At 46.3% G+C, this 15,433-nt stretch overlaps 1 protein-coding gene across 2 annotated transcripts in view; it reads left to right on the top strand.

Annotated features, from left to right (window-relative positions):
- Positions 1-15,433, top strand: part of spop (speckle type BTB/POZ protein) — a 93,806-nt gene that overhangs the window by 60,821 nt on the left and 17,552 nt on the right. For both annotated transcript variants that reach the window (XM_070981151.1, XM_070981150.1), the window contains exons 7-10: positions 2,621-2,798; positions 7,339-7,394; positions 10,301-10,423; positions 13,593-13,735. In XM_070981151.1, coding sequence (XP_070837252.1) covers positions 2,621-2,798; positions 7,339-7,394; positions 10,301-10,423; positions 13,593-13,735 — 500 coding nt within the window. The remainder of the gene's footprint in view (positions 1-2,620; positions 2,799-7,338; positions 7,395-10,300; positions 10,424-13,592; positions 13,736-15,433) is intronic.

Raw genomic sequence — 15,433 nt, 5'->3', positions numbered from 1 at the left:
TCCTCCTCCTCATCTGCCTCCTCTCCTAAAGCCATTTTTCATTCCAACTTGAGCTCACTGAACTGCTGTCCTCTGCCCTCTGTCTCTTTGTCCGTCCGTCTGTCTCTCTCCTCTGTTTTCTCTCAGTCTCGTCGTCCTTCGTCCCTCCGCCCTCCTCCTCGGCGGCTCCCTTTCTCCCTTTTTCCGTATTGCTAATCAGTGTTTTTATGAATGCCGGTGTCTGTGCGACGTGTGAATGTGTGCTAGCATTCCTCTGTGAGTGTGTGGAGATGGATGCACGTCAGTCAGACCTGCATCCCCCTCGAGTGTGATTAACAGAGCCAGCTGTGAAAACCAGACTGCCCCACACTCACACACACTCACACACACAGTCATATCCTCACACACTGAGGAATACTTCGAGTGCTCTCCTCCCTTCACAAAAGTCACATTTTCTTCTCACTGTGTCTCTGGCATTTCGGTGCCAGAAATGAGCTGCTGCTTACGAGAGGCCATCTCCAGCTGTAGATCCCACCAATAGCTCGCGCACACTCCACCCCCCTTTGGGTGTGATGGCCTCTCTATTATCTGTCCTTCTGTCGCTGCGTATCTCTGCATCTGTATTCTCTCTGCCTTGTATTATCCCTGCACCTTTCCGTCTCTCCTCCTTTTTTCTGACTCTCTCCTTCTGTTTTATTATCTTTCGCTCTGTCTATCTTTCTCTCTGTCTCTCTGTCCCCTTCAGGCTAACCCTCAAACCTCCATCAGGAGCAAACAAGGCTCCTTGACATTCAATTTCCTGCTCGCCACGCACTTCTCTATTGTATGCGCTTCTCCTCCTTTTCTTGGCTCATTTTTTTTTTGTGCGAGCTGAATAGGTGGATGGATGTGGCGTTGGACGAATAGGCGGGCGGATGGATGGATGGATGGATGAGGAGGGAACTTGGCTGTGTTTTTGTGGGCTTGTCAGCCTCACTGGCTCAAGCTTCAGCAGCAAGGTCACTTTGTGTGGAGTTTTTCTTGAAAACAGTATTCTGAACGCGTTTAGGGCTCTCAGCAATGAAAACAGCTGTTTTTATTTGTCCTTATCTGGTGTTATCGCACACCGGACAGTCATAATTGTGCAGAATGTAATAAACAGTGCTGAAAATTACATACTATTACTATACTATATTACATTGCAACCTCGCATTGCCTGAACTGTCTTGCGCCACCGTAACGCCGGCTGATGTTACGGCTTCTTACTTCCTTTTAATGATCGCCTTAATATTCCTCAACGCTTTAAAAAGACGGGAGGACGGGGTCATCAAATATTCAGCTTTATTTCAACATCGTCAAAAATATGCAGCTCTAAATACTACAGTACCCATGAGCCTCAGCAGGTGGTTGACGGGGATTGTTTTGGAACTTAACTCCTTTCTGGGGAGTTTTAAGACAACAGAAAGCGTGCTGTGAAGTGTGCCACAAAGCGAGCGGCGCTTTTAAAGAAAGCGATCTAATGAGTTCAGCGAGCGATCAGCTGGACGGCGAGAACGCGTTCATTAATTCAGCTCTGAAATGGCTCCTCGGAAAAGAAGAGAAGAGTCACTTTGTCATGAGTGTTAGTTTAAGATTGGAGGTTGTCAGGCCCAATCAGAAGAGACTGGATTGGTTTGTTTTTTTTACTTTAAACACTGTCAATGATCGCTAAGCCTGACTTAATTTATACAACAACATACAAGTCGGCTGAATGCTTTTATCTCACCGACGCGCCTGGGCAGCAGAAATTATAGCTTGTTTGTTTCACACCTTTTATTTTTGTTTGTTCGTCCATCCAGGAAGTAGATGGAACCCTGCACACTTCAGTAAATTAGTGAAACATGTTTACTTTGGACTGTTTTATCATGAAGACAGTCAGTAGGTCATGCTGACTGACTGACTGACTGACTGACTGACTGACTGACTGACCGACGTTCTTAGCGAGGCAGTGGGTCGCTAACTTGTTCGGTTTGATTAGATGACACCGCAAGCAGGTAAAAATCTGCAAGTCAGTCAATCCAGGCTGTCAGAAATTACTTAGTAATTTGCGTGTGTGCGTGTGCATGTGCGTGTGTGCATGTGCGTGTGTGCGTGCGCTCCTGAGTCTGCTCGTGTGTGTGCGTTTGCAGCCAGAGTCCTGTTGAGAGATGAATGAGTCTGGTTGACATTGTCTGTAACAGGTGGTGAAGTCAGCAGGGAAGACATACAGACAACTCACACACACACACACGCACTCACACACACACACACACATGCACACACACACCCAATTTGACTTCAATGCAGATTTTCTGCCTTGTTTGAGAGCGTAGCCAATCTGATTGGATGAAGAAGGAAGAATAGGTTGTCTTTGAATAGCCTCCATATTGAGCGGCTGATGTATTGATTACAGAGGCAGAGAACCCACATTAATCACTCACAGCATGTTTGATTGACTGACTAATTGTCTTTTTATGAACATTGCACGCTATTTATTTGCCTCTGTGTGAACCAGTTAAAGGAACAGTTCACCATAAAATTAACTCATTAACACATCTAAAAGAAGACACTCGAACTGCAGCTGAAGAAGTTAAAAAAAAGTGATGTTTTCCTCACCTGCTGCGCACGCTGTGTGTGTTTTCAGGTGAGCGTGGTGCAGGACTCTGTGAACATCTCAGGCCAGAACACAATGAACATGGTGAAGGTCCCCGACTGCAGGCTGGCCGAGGAGCTCGGAGATCTGTGGGACAACTCCAGGTTCACCGACTGCTCCCTGTGCGTCGCCGGACAGAAGTTCCAGGCGCACAAAGCCATCCTGGCAGGTGAGAATATCCTTGAAGTCATCACCTGATAAAGGCGGCAGATAAAGACACACAACGCTTCATTTATTCAGGCGGCGAAACTTCTCGGAAGCTTCCGCCGGGCAGCGTTTTGTTCGATTTTCTGATGTGAGAAGAAATGACCAGCGATGAGGTGAAGTACATCAAATCACTGACGATGTTTACATGCACAAAACACACAATGTTTTTGACCAAGCTGTTGACACGGCGAATGTAATTTTCCCCTCATATTCCCGCTTACATGCAGCCTCGCATGGTGTCCAGGCACTGTGCACACGTCTAAAGGCTAAATTTGGAATAATGGTTGCAAGTAAGCGTGCATGTAAAGATAAACACTGTGTGGTCACATTTCTCCACGATGCCGTGATAGGACACAGCACTGTGCTGCAGAACACACCAGAATCCCAGTCAGATTGCTTTATTGATCCCTGAGGGGAAAGTGGGTCAGCGGCAGTCGCTGCCGTCGTCGATCAGTAATAAAACAGAAAAAATAACTAAGAAATACCTTAAAGAATATGTAAAAACATCAACACTGTACAACAGTGTAAACGGACCAGAAATAATGAACAATCTGAAACATGTAAATATGTAAAATGTGTGTTTTCTGCCACAGTAAGTGCAATGCAATAACAAAACTACAATAATAACAATACGTAGCAACAATGATCATGCTAATAATAATGATACTTTCATAGTAGTAGTAGCATAATGCACTATAAATATGAATACATGATACAGTTCTGTTGTCATGTTTGGTGAGTTTCAAACTGATTGATAAGTGGACTCTTTATGTCGTACTCACACATGAACGCTGGCGTTCATGCAGTATGTATTTTGTATATCTGGTCCATGTCTATACATAGACCCAGAGGGAGCATTGTGCCTTTGTATGCTGCGTTCATAATAGAGTCCAAGGTGAAGTGTTGAGGTTATTTTCTGACCAACACTCTGAAGCCCACATACGGAAATTACAGTTCTACAAAGCAGAGAAAGGCAGTAAATCTTCATACTGGAGGAGCGAGAAGCAGCGAGTGTTCGGCATTTCTGCTTGATGAATGACCTAAATTAACGGGTTATCAAAATATGATTAATTTTCTGTTGACTAATCAAGCAGTCGGGTAAAAGTTTTAAGAGCAGGCCGCTTCCAAACTAATATCCAGCGTGCGGCGGAGTTTATCATCACTCCGGGTTTCATTTGAGAGTTTTAAACTCGATCTAAATTCAGTTTCAGACGCTTTTCCACCGCGACAAGAACTGAATACCAGGGGAAATACTTCATCAGATTTTTATTTTTAATGAATAAGTTTGCCTGCCACAGGGATGCTTAAATTTGAATACATTGAAAATCCCCACAAAGTGTGAGCTGCAGGCACCTTGAGCACCTGCCGGCGTCTGCGTTGGCCTTCGTAGAGTCCGTGTTGACCACGTGCGCACGCACAGGCGCGCATGCACACGCAGGGTGCGTGGCGAACGACTTGTGGCAGATATTGGCACTTTGATGACAGGCAGCATCAGCTCGTGTAAAGTTTGAGGAAACTGGTGAACTGTGTGTCTCAGCGGGGGCAAAGAGAGGCTGTTCATTATTGGATTTGTTGAAATGTGTGTGTGAGGAGCCATTTTAATTATGTGCTGCTGTGGTTTGGGGTCTTCCTCTCTCTCTCCCCCTCTCTCTCTCTCTCTCTCTCTCTCTCTCTCTCCGCTTGGTCCAGATGACGTCCCTCCTCCTCGTTATTCCCCCTCTTGGCCGTTCCCGTGACAACTCTCCCGTCCGTTAATCGCCGTGGAGACGGACAGAGAGGGATCAAACGAAGGAGGGAGAGCAGCTCAAATTGGCTCCACGCTGGCCATGTGATCTTTACACCGCTCGCTCTCTCCGTCTCGTACCTTCCCTTTCTTTTCCTTTCTGCATCTTTCCTCCTTTCACTTTCATGTTCCCCCTTTTCATCCTCTCTCTTGTCTCTTTCTCCCTCCTCCTTTCACCGTCCCTCTGTTTCCCGTGTCCCCGCGTCCCCTCGTTATTTGTCCTCCTGTCAGTCTTTCCTTCTTTATCTCCTTCTCCCCTGTCAAATTTACTCACTTCCCTTTACTCCCCATTTCTGTCTACTGTTCTCTTGCTCTGTCTCTCTCTCTCTCCCTCCTTTCACTTCTCTCTCTCTCTCTGCCTCTCTCTCCCTCGCCCGCCCCTTCCCTTTGTTGCTGCAGTATGAGCTCACCAGTGCTGAGCTGCACCAGACAGCCTTACTGTAGCTTTGTCTCCACAGTCCTACCTGGCAGCTCTCTGCTCACTTTGCTTTCATTGCTCCAGGATGCAGCAGTCATTAATTAATGACTACGCTGACTCTTTGAGGATTTTGTCTCCTGATGACTTCACCTGATATGTGAACAAAAAAGAGGGTTGGCACCGACATCATGTCCCTGTCTCTGAAATACGACTCTCTCTTGCAAATGCTTTGGCGTGCCGTAGCTACGAGCGGAGGTAGCGGCAAAGAAGCAGAAGTCCAGCTGTCTTTAGCTCTCTGTCATGTAGATTTATATCACCTGAAAGCAAAATCCTCGTCGTTGGGGAGGTTTGAACACCTCAGCTTGTCTGGCCAGCTTCCCCTGTAAACACAACAATCCTCCTGAGAGAAAGCAGAGGTATATGAGAGTTATTACTTTCAAGTCTGTTTCCCTCGTCCCTCAGACGAGTCCGACCGCTGACTCCTGTCATAATCGGACCAGCAGGACAGCAGGAATGTGGATCTTTCCTCCCTAAAAACATCCTGACAGGTGATTTACCTGAAAACTTAAGTTTTTCTTGTGCTCCTTAAAATGAAAGTTGAGGGGATGGACCCCCAGAGGTTGAACTTTTTGACATTTTGTTTGTAGCGTGACCTTTTTGAAGTTATTCTGACCCTGAGCCAGTTTATCTGAGACACACGTCTGAGAGGCGAACGCCGCGGGACCCGAGAGCTGCCGAGTTATTTATTTAGCTGATGATTTTAGGTACGACTGAAGCAGCAGGCGCTGACCTCGTTGTTAACTTTGAATCCACTTGTTGGCTTATTTTACTGCTATTATCAGCGTTAGACTTATTAGCTGGTGCGCAGTTGATGGATGACACCGTGTTTCCAAATAATAATTAAATGAGTAGCTAGCTCTGCGGTTAATAAGTCATTATTAAGTGCTTATGTTAATTAGCACATCACTGACTTTGACACGTACTTAATAATGTGTTCAAACATTTGTTAAAGTTTAATCACTAGTTAATTAAGCATTCATTAGTGAGCAGTAATGTGGAGTGTTAAAGAAAGTGAACCGTGTCAGAAGACAGTGGTTGATGTGTGATTCGTGGTGAACGGCCTCTCTGACAGAGCTCCATCTGCGAGGTTGAGCTCAGCCTCAGCCAGGACTAACTCGGCTGTCACGACCGGGATGATGACAGATGAAATACGCTGAGTCGTTGCCTCAAGCAGAAGTACAGAGACGGGAAGCGGTGATTATTTTAAGAATTATCATCCAGCAGCGTCGTGCTTGGATCAGACAGCTAGCATGGCCGGTCGGTGCTGTCATCGCTCACCTGTTCAGTGACGAAAAGGTAAACGCTGAAATCATCCACGTACCCGAGCGCTGTCTCTTTTCAGTCACCAGATTTGGGTATTTAAACTGAATTTGTCTGTGAAAAAGTGTGGCTAAATCTGATTTCAGAAAATCAATAATATGAAATGCGGGTGAAGATTGGATTATAAAAACATCATTTGCATTGCAAACACTGTTTTCTTTTTACTTTGAGGCACTTTGGGACTTAATGAGCAGCTCTTTTTGCGCTTTGTCTCCACTTTACTGCTCATTTTCTCTAAGTGGAAGCATAGTCTCAACTGCCCTTGCCTCAAGAGGATTTAGAAACTGGTGGACAGTGTCCTCCTGCAGCAAGAGACGATTCTGGATATTCAGGATGGTTAAAAATCACTTAAACGTGTGTATTTTTTGGATGACGTTAATCATTCACAGCATGCTGGATTGACTGATTTACTGTCTTTGCCTGCTATTTTTTGCCTCTGTGTGAACCAGTGAGAGGGTTAAAGGAACAGTTCACCCTAAAAAGACTAAAACTCCAGCTAAAGACCAGCTAATAACATCTAAAATTTCGCTTCCTGTGTCTCCAAACCTTATTCCTAAGAGAATCCGCTCTATGCTAGCATGACAGAATAGTCTATCATGAGCAGCAGCAGGTGACCATGCTATCAGAACAGGAAGACAGACCTCAATTAAAGCATAATGGATCAAATAAGCTCCAGTCAAGTCAGTCGATCAGCATGAAATCCCAGCTAAACGCACCTCACAGGTCGTCATGAGCTGCAGTCGTCTTCTTCCACACGATGCTTCTGCTGCCGCCGCCGCCGCTGTCAATCATCCCGCTCGCTCCTCTCTGGCCCTGTGGCAGGCTGTTAACGGATATCAGAAACCTCACCATGCATCAACATTACACACAGTAACCTCCCTCTCTCCCTCTCTCTCTGTCTTTTGTCTCTGTCCGTCTCAGCTCGCTCGCCGGTGTTCAGTGCCATGTTTGAGCACGAGATGGAGGAGAGTAAGAAGGTGAGTCGAGGACTTGACTCCGTTGTTCCCGCTCCCTCGGTGGCGAGTCGGATGTCTAAAGTCTAATGTTTCTCTGTGTTGCGTCAGGGAGCGCTCACCTCTCAAAACGTCCCGCCGTGTCTGCACGTGTCCCTTCGTGTCTTGTTGACTGCATCTCTGTTATCTGGTGTCTTTTAAAGCCGGTGCATGTCGGGTTTCTATGTGACGATATCGCCTTCGAAATGAATCTGAAGGCACAAGCTGTTGTTTGTCGACAAAATGAGTCAGCGCCAGTGAACATGTGTGCAGTCTGTGGCGCTTTTACTTATTTATTTTTTAACTGAGGTGAGAGGAGGGTATTGGTCTGCAGGTTGACAGAAAAATAAACTTGTCAGTGCCTTCTGGTGGACATACCATGTAATGGCAACAGTTCACGTATTTGTCTTTTCCGTACGTTAAGGTCCAAGCGACAGAACTTTGTAGTGAAATCAGTTCAGTCCGGTGGAAAGAGCGAACTAAATCAGTCCAACGTTGGCGAACTTTGACGCTCGAATTGGTGCCGTTCACCAATAGCAAGCTGTTGTGACAGCGCTAATTAGCTGACCCCCCTCTGCCGGGGTGTAAAGCGCTCCACAGAATGATTGGCACACAGTGGATCTTATCGTCCTGTCAAATGATGTAAAAGTTACGACTGGCTAGCAGCTTCCCAGCTGGTTAGCCTGTTAGCTCACCGGCACAGTAGTTCAACAAGTAGCCCTCCGACTACAGTCAATCACCAAACTCCTACAACCAAATATTGTGCCACTATCACGTGACAGCACAGACATTTCTGTGATAAGTGAGTTCTGTCTGATAATATCTTCCTGGCAGATTTACCAGGTGGACTCTATTTGACACACAGTGGCTTGAAATTATGTGAATTTTGCAGCAAGCAAAATCCTTGAGAATTGAAATTTTAGTGAAAGTAATCTGAAATATAAAAATATATGTCTCCATGCTAAGGTTGACTTTCCCTGTAACAGAGAAGCGTGTAGAACAATATGCAGGTTTCATTAAACGCCTTGTTTTTCATGGTCATTTATAGACATGCAATCTGAAGACAGATGAACAATACAGAAAAACAATATATTTAATGTTCGAGCTCATCGGCTTCATTGATTTTTGTAAATATGAGCTTATTCTGAATCTGACGCAGCAACACTGAACGCTCCAGAAACACCTGTTTGGATCGTTCCACAGGTGAACAGGCTCATTGCTAACAGGTGAGAGCGTCATGATTGGGTTTGAAAGGGGCATCCTGGAGCGAGGTTCACCACTTTGTGAACACACGACCCGATGAAGGAGATTCTTCGGAAAACTGTTGTCAGTAAACACGGTTTGTCTGTAAAGTATTGTATTTTTGGCTTCAGCGTTGTACAACCTGTGCACGTTGCCATGACTGCAGTTGATATTATTGATGTGTTAAACACTTTATTTCATTCTCGTGTACATTTGTGGCTCGTTGCAGATGCGAGTCTTTCAACACAGCATGCAGCGTGTGCTTTTTTTATCCGTCCGCTGTGATATTTGTGTTTTTATGTGTGTATATTTCCATGTGTGTGTGTGCGCATGTGTGTGATGCACCGAGCCCTCGTGCCACAGTTGGTTGTGTTCATCTGATAGGAGGTGGTGAGATTGAACCTCGGTGATTTAGGCATCATGTCAGCGGAATATTGATGCCTGCACGGCTCGAATGGGGAAATTATAGAGCTCAGAGCCAGGAAATGCATCTTAATTGCTGTTTAAGTGGGCGTCTTCATCAGAAGGAGGGAGAGACGGTGGGCCACGTCCCCATACGATTCAGAGAAAACAGATAGATGGCTTAACACTCCTCTGCAGCACTCTATAGAGGAGAGACAAATGAGCTCATAAAGAAACACTCTAATAGAGGACTGCTCTGTGAATAGAGGGCAGCTTCACACGCTGTAACTACAGGAACGCCGTCTATTTATGACACGCTCGCCTTCGCACTGCTGAAGGAAGTCCTGATAGGTCTCCCTCCAGGGTGGTTGTGTGGTTTTTTATTCCATTAACGCACTTTGCTGGAGTTTTCGTGTCTCGTATATTCAACGGCGTCATTATTGGAGCTGGATTGTGTTGAAACAGTGAAAGTGAGGCCGAGTCTGAAGCTGTGATAGAAGCAACGCGTGCATATTAATTCAATGTGCATACTATCGGGTGATTTTGTGGACCTGCTGGAGCTGCATGCGTGCTGACGTGTCATCCGTGTTCCTGTGAAACGGTACGATAGCGGGCTGCGTGCTGAAAGCTGCTTTCAGACGCTCCTTCCATTATTCCTCGCCGTGTTTGTGTTGCTGTTGAGTGGTCAGAGTTGACACACACGCACTAAGCTGTTGGTACACCCGGTCTGACCCCGCTAAAACGCCGCCGGTCACCGTTGTGACGATAAAGCGCCGTTATAATTGGTTTACTGCTTTGTTCTGCCTCTCAGTGCGGAGGGAGAGGTTCAGGTTACCGTCACTGTGCCAGCGAGTGATAAAGCCTACTTTACTGGCTGCAGGCGCTGTCAAGGAATGAACGCTCAGGATTAATTTTCAGGAATCAGCTGAAAAGAATTAAATAAAAGCGGTTGAATGTAGTTTTGCTGGAACGTGTTCAGACTGTTCAGAAGTTTTTTTTTTTGGTCTTGTGTGGCACTTGGAACTTGTTTTGTACGGCTGCATGGCTGACTGTCCCTGTGTGTGTGCTAAGCAAGGTGAGCGAGTTTAATCCAGGTAGGTTTCGGGATATTCACATGAAATGAAAAACACTCCGCTGCCGCGTGCGGTTTTGAAGGATTGTCAAAGCATCTGTCTTTTTCTTCTCTCGCCTTTTATTCTGCTAAACCCTGTGTGTATTCTCCTCTCCTGTCCTCTCCTCCTGTTCAGAACCGTGTGGAGATAAATGACGTGGAGCCAGATGTCTTCAAAGAGATGATGTGCTTCATCTACACAGGCAAGGCCCCCAACCTGGACAAGATGGCTGATGACCTGCTGGCTGCAGCTGACAAGGTACAGAGAGTGGGTGTGTGGATATGCGTGCACCTGTTACTATGTACATATACACACACGCCGGTGTGCATAATAATGTCCTCAAAAATACACCTGAGAACCACCAAATGCTCCTCAGCCCCTGAACAAACGCACTTGTACAACCACATTCAAACGCAGTCTTGTAGGAGGCTTCCTGCCTGCACACTCACAAGGATTCCTGTTCCTCATTGTTTGTCTGTGTACACAACGGCTACGTGTACATGTGTACTCGTGCGACACATCGCTGGAAAGCTGAGATTCCCGTGATTGGATTTATGCAAATTATTTCAAGACACAATCACGACCTCTGGTGCAATCAACTCAGCCAACTCACCAATGCAGCGATCGGAAACACCCCGACAAGAAAGTGTTACGTTTGCAAAGGTCAAGAAGATTCAGCCCACTGAAATATTTAGTCCAAAAACACTTTAAGGATCCACAGAAAGCCGTTGCATCATTTCAGATCAGCTGGCAGACGCGCTTCATGTTGCCGCTGAAATTCTGAAAACGAGGATGTGCTTCAGGGAACTTTGCAGCCAAAACGTGGAATCCAGCGCACATCGGGATGTTACACAGGGTTTGAAATGATGAACACAGTAAATGGATTAATGGAAATATAGGGAGAGAGGTGTTTACAGGTGTTTTAACACAGGTATGTTCAGGCGCTCATCTGAGCAGAGTACCGTTATCTCGTCCAAGCATCCGGAGAAACTCCTGTTGAAAACACTTTTTCTGCTTGCTATTGTTCTTAGCTCTCAGAAAAGGTTGAAATGTAAATAAAACAGTAAAATAACACTTCGGGCTGCTCAGCAGAGTCCTCTGTGAGCGCTCTGCACGTTCATGAGACGGAGCGGTCAAACTAACTCTGTGGTTACGCTGGTCAACAGCTCAGCGACCCGCCCACATTCACCATAGAAACACCAATGACGATCCAGAAGGAAGTAAGCCCAGAGATAGGTTATTGCATGAAGAGCGCTCCCTCCACTCTAGAAACCCCCTCCTCTTTATGTAAACAAGCAGGACGTTCGTGGTTGATCTCAAACTAACGCAGAGTCATAGGAGACATTAGCAGCGTGTTTTCTTTTGACCAAAAACAGCAAACGTAAAACATACTTTATGATTTAGCAAAGTTTTTTCTGCTACGTTTTGGCTGCTAGCTCACCGAGTATTTGTCGCACAGTGAGGAGGCAGACATCTTCGTGATCATCAGACTCTCTGCTCTCATATGATACTGGACTTTGAGGTTTGCATGAAGTGGTGAAATAAGCAGATGCGGTACCTTTGACGTGCGCAAATTTTCATGTTTTCGTTACATGTGCATATAATTTCTTGGGGTATGAATTATGCAGGGTGGCAATGCTCGGTGGAGGCTTTTAACTGAGTTTCTCTCCGTCATTCTGGTATGCTACAAGTTAGGACTGGTGCTTCCTAGCATGAACATTGACCATCTGAACTGTGGCATCTCACGCCGCCCTGCAAGGTGATTTTTAATTAGTCACGGTAATACCGTAAACCCTGGGACAATGTGGGGAAGTTTGGATACCGCCCAGCTTCAATAGAGATATTTACTTAATAAATACTGTAAATGGCATTAGTGGTAGAATGCCTCGACGTATCGGTCGAACCTGCAACATGCTGTGGATTTTTATTGAACTTGGACGGGGGTAAGGCTTCATGCTGTGGTCCCGTTATGCTTCCCAGCTAATAAGTCCCACGTATATTCATCTGCAGGCCCCTCTTTGGAAAACAATGTGACTTCAAGCTTCTGTTACTCAACGCCCGTCACACCTACAGTGATTCTGACTGCTGGGGATGAAAGTTCAGATTGTTACATTTCAAAAGAGACCAAAACCATGTGTGTACTCCAAACGGTTCACGAGCAGCTGTCAGTTTACTTTGAGTAGCCTTCGATGGGCATTTTCGAATAATTGTGCAGGAGTGGTCAGAGTGGAGCGTCACGCTGCTCCGTGTGGGCCTTGACTTTTCATTTTTTCCACATTTTAATGACACAGCAGGAACATCCAGGTGTGTTTTAACTGGAGCAGCCAATTACAGTCAAAGTAGTACTCAGTGTACATTAAGGAGGCTTTTTGGACTTTGATTGTAGCCACAATCGTCCATCCATCGGGTGGTCCACCTCTCGACTTCAGACTAAAATATCTTAATAACAGTCGGATGGATCGCCTTGACATTTCGTACAGACATTAATGGTCCAAGAGGATGAAGCCCACCCCTGACTTTTCTTCTGGTGCCACCATGAGGTTGACATTTTTGTTTTTTAGTGAAATATCTGGTGGAGTATTGGACACAGTTACGTCCAGATGCCGGTGGCGCCCAGACGCTGTAACCCAGTGACTTTTAATTTGTCCAACATTTTGTTTTATGACCAAACGACTGAAACACTAATGATCACCCTCAGCTGTACTTTGTGTTTGCTAATTAGCAAACATTAGCATGTCATTGTGAGCATGTTAGCATGTTGATGTTAGCATTTCAAAAGACTTTCAAAGAACGACCAAAAATCCTAATTTTCGGAGGACTTTTTAAATCAAATCCTGACGTTGTCGTTAGAAAAACATCGATGTTTCTTCACCTCACTTGTAGCCTTCAAGCTTGAATGACGGGAACAAATTGCACTTCCAGATTAGCCTCTTCTGTCTAATAAGTCTTTCAGGTCTGGTGGCGAAGAACGCTTTGTTTTGAGAAATATGTCTCAGGCATCCTAGAACAGCTCTTATTTAGTGGGAGTTAATTTAAATTAACTCCTTTACATTATTAGTGTTTTTAAACACCTCGCTGAACAGGAAAGTCGAGGCGGTGCAGAATTCCCTGCAGACTCCGGCTCCTCCTGAAGTCTGAGGAGATTTTTGTTCCTGTTAATTTTGTAATCAAACTCAGTGGAAATAATTTCTTACCTCTCCAGCGATCCGTCACTCCCCCTCAGTCTGCATTACTGTCGCTTTCACTTCTCTCGGCCATGTTTTTTTTGTTTTTCAGCCTCAGCGTCGTCGTCGCCGCTGTGGTGAGGTAATTCTGCATTACTGTGTCATCACACAGTGCGACAGTAGTTGTTGGTGGCAGCGCTGCTTAAGTCATTTCCTTCACCTGCTGTTTCTCCCCCCTCTCCCGCTCTCTCCGTCATCGGCAGTACGCTCTGGAGAGGCTGAAGGTGATGTGCGAGGACGCTCTGTGCACGGGTCTGAGCGTGGAGAACGCCGCAGAGGTCCTCATCCTCGCCGACCTGCACAGCGCCGACCAGCTCAAGACGCAGGCGGTGGACTTCATCAACTAGTGAGTTAGGCGCCCGCGCCGAGATCGCTCATCTCCAGAACTGCTTCCGCACTTGTGCAAACACTGATTTCTCTCGCTTCGCACGCGCACGCTTCGCTTTTCGTCAAAGGGAGTCATTAATTTTCAGAGGGAGCGATTTTTGTCTTCCGAGGAAATTTAATTTAATCCCCGGATCAGACCGTTTCGCTGCTGTATCGCATCGGGCCATTTAGCAATAAAGCTCAGCTGCTGATGTTAATCATGTTGCAGGCAGCCTGTTTAGGTAGGATGGGGCCTATTAGCATCAATGAGCGCTATTTATGTCCAAGGAGAAGTGATTGATCCAGTGTTTGGCGGCCCAGCTGAAAGAGGAAGTGTTTTCTCCGTCACTGCCCACATTCATCACCTCCCCTCTGTTTCCTCGACCCTCCGTCTCTCAGCCGGACACCTTTCCGTCTCCCTCCCTCTTTCATTCACCCCTATCTCTTCTCCCCTTTCTCCCCCCTCCTGTGCTTAAGAGCTCGTGTGCTCCTAAAGGTGTTCAGTAATGCAGATTTCTGCCCCTAATCCCAGTCATTAATTGTGGTTATGGGCGTTATGACAGTTTAATTTGCGACAGCGTTGTTGTGGTGGTGGGAAAATTGGCCACAGGGGACTCCTGGCCAGCAAAGCGTTATCAACCCTCCTCCAGCGGACACAATGGACGGCACAAGAGCAGCAAAACAAAAATCAATTTAGAGGACGAATATAGAAAACAAGCGACGCGGAGGAACCAATAATCCCCCCCCCACCGGTAACACCTCGACCTCTTTCCAGACCAGTCTTTACAAGCAGCTTAAAGTCATTCAGTGGAGACAATAGGAGTCCTCTTTATCCTCCCTCTGTCTCATTTATTTATCCTCTCCAGGGAGAGTAAAGCCACCCAAACACTCTTTATCCACTTTGTTTAAAGAAAGACTTTCCCCTCTTGTTTCAGCTGAACATGAATCTCTGGGCTCGAGTAAATTCGTGGAATAAATCACAGTGCAAACACCATGTGAGTAATATGAAGGGTCCTTTAAGGCAGAAGTGCTTTTTTGTTGGTAATAGCAGGGGTATGCCTTATGATTACCGCTGACTGGAGGTCATAGTTTGGCCTCTTTTTAATTTACCTTCGCATCGCGGCTCCTCGCCCTCCCTCGGTCGCCTCCTGTCCCTCTCTGCAGACTTTCATTACTCTCCCTAACCTCCCTGTTTTTTTATTTTTATTTATCTCTTTTTTTGATCGCTGCTGCCCGTCCCTCCTCCTCCTCCTCCTCCTCCTCCTCCTCCTCCTTCCCCTCCTGCTGTGGCTGCCCCCCTCCTGCCCTTTCGCCAGCCTGTTTCCTCAGTCTCAGCACACCGGCCATTACTGTAAGCAGGGGTTCACCTCCTCCGCAGAGGACAGGGTCAGAGGTTGGCTGGAGGTCTGGAGCTGCTGTGTGGACAGCATATGACCACACACACACACGCACGCACACACACACACATCACGAGTAGACGACAAACACATGTGAGCGCACACACACACGCACGCACATGCTGTTTATTTACACACAATGAAACATGAAAAATGTCATTAAAGGCCACGCAGCGGTGTGCGTGATAGTGCAGCCCGGCACCCCGAGGGTGTCAGGAGGTTGAAGACAGCCACAGGGTTTGCTGGTGGAAACACATCTGTGGCGATGATGACCGCAAGTA

Source organism: Chaetodon trifascialis, chromosome 15 (genome assembly GCF_039877785.1).
Source record: "Chaetodon trifascialis isolate fChaTrf1 chromosome 15, fChaTrf1.hap1, whole genome shotgun sequence".
Lineage (NCBI taxonomy): Eukaryota > Metazoa > Chordata > Actinopteri > Chaetodontiformes > Chaetodontidae > Chaetodon > Chaetodon trifascialis.
Note: the sequence above shows the minus strand (reverse complement) of the source record. Positions and strands in the feature narration are given on the sequence as shown.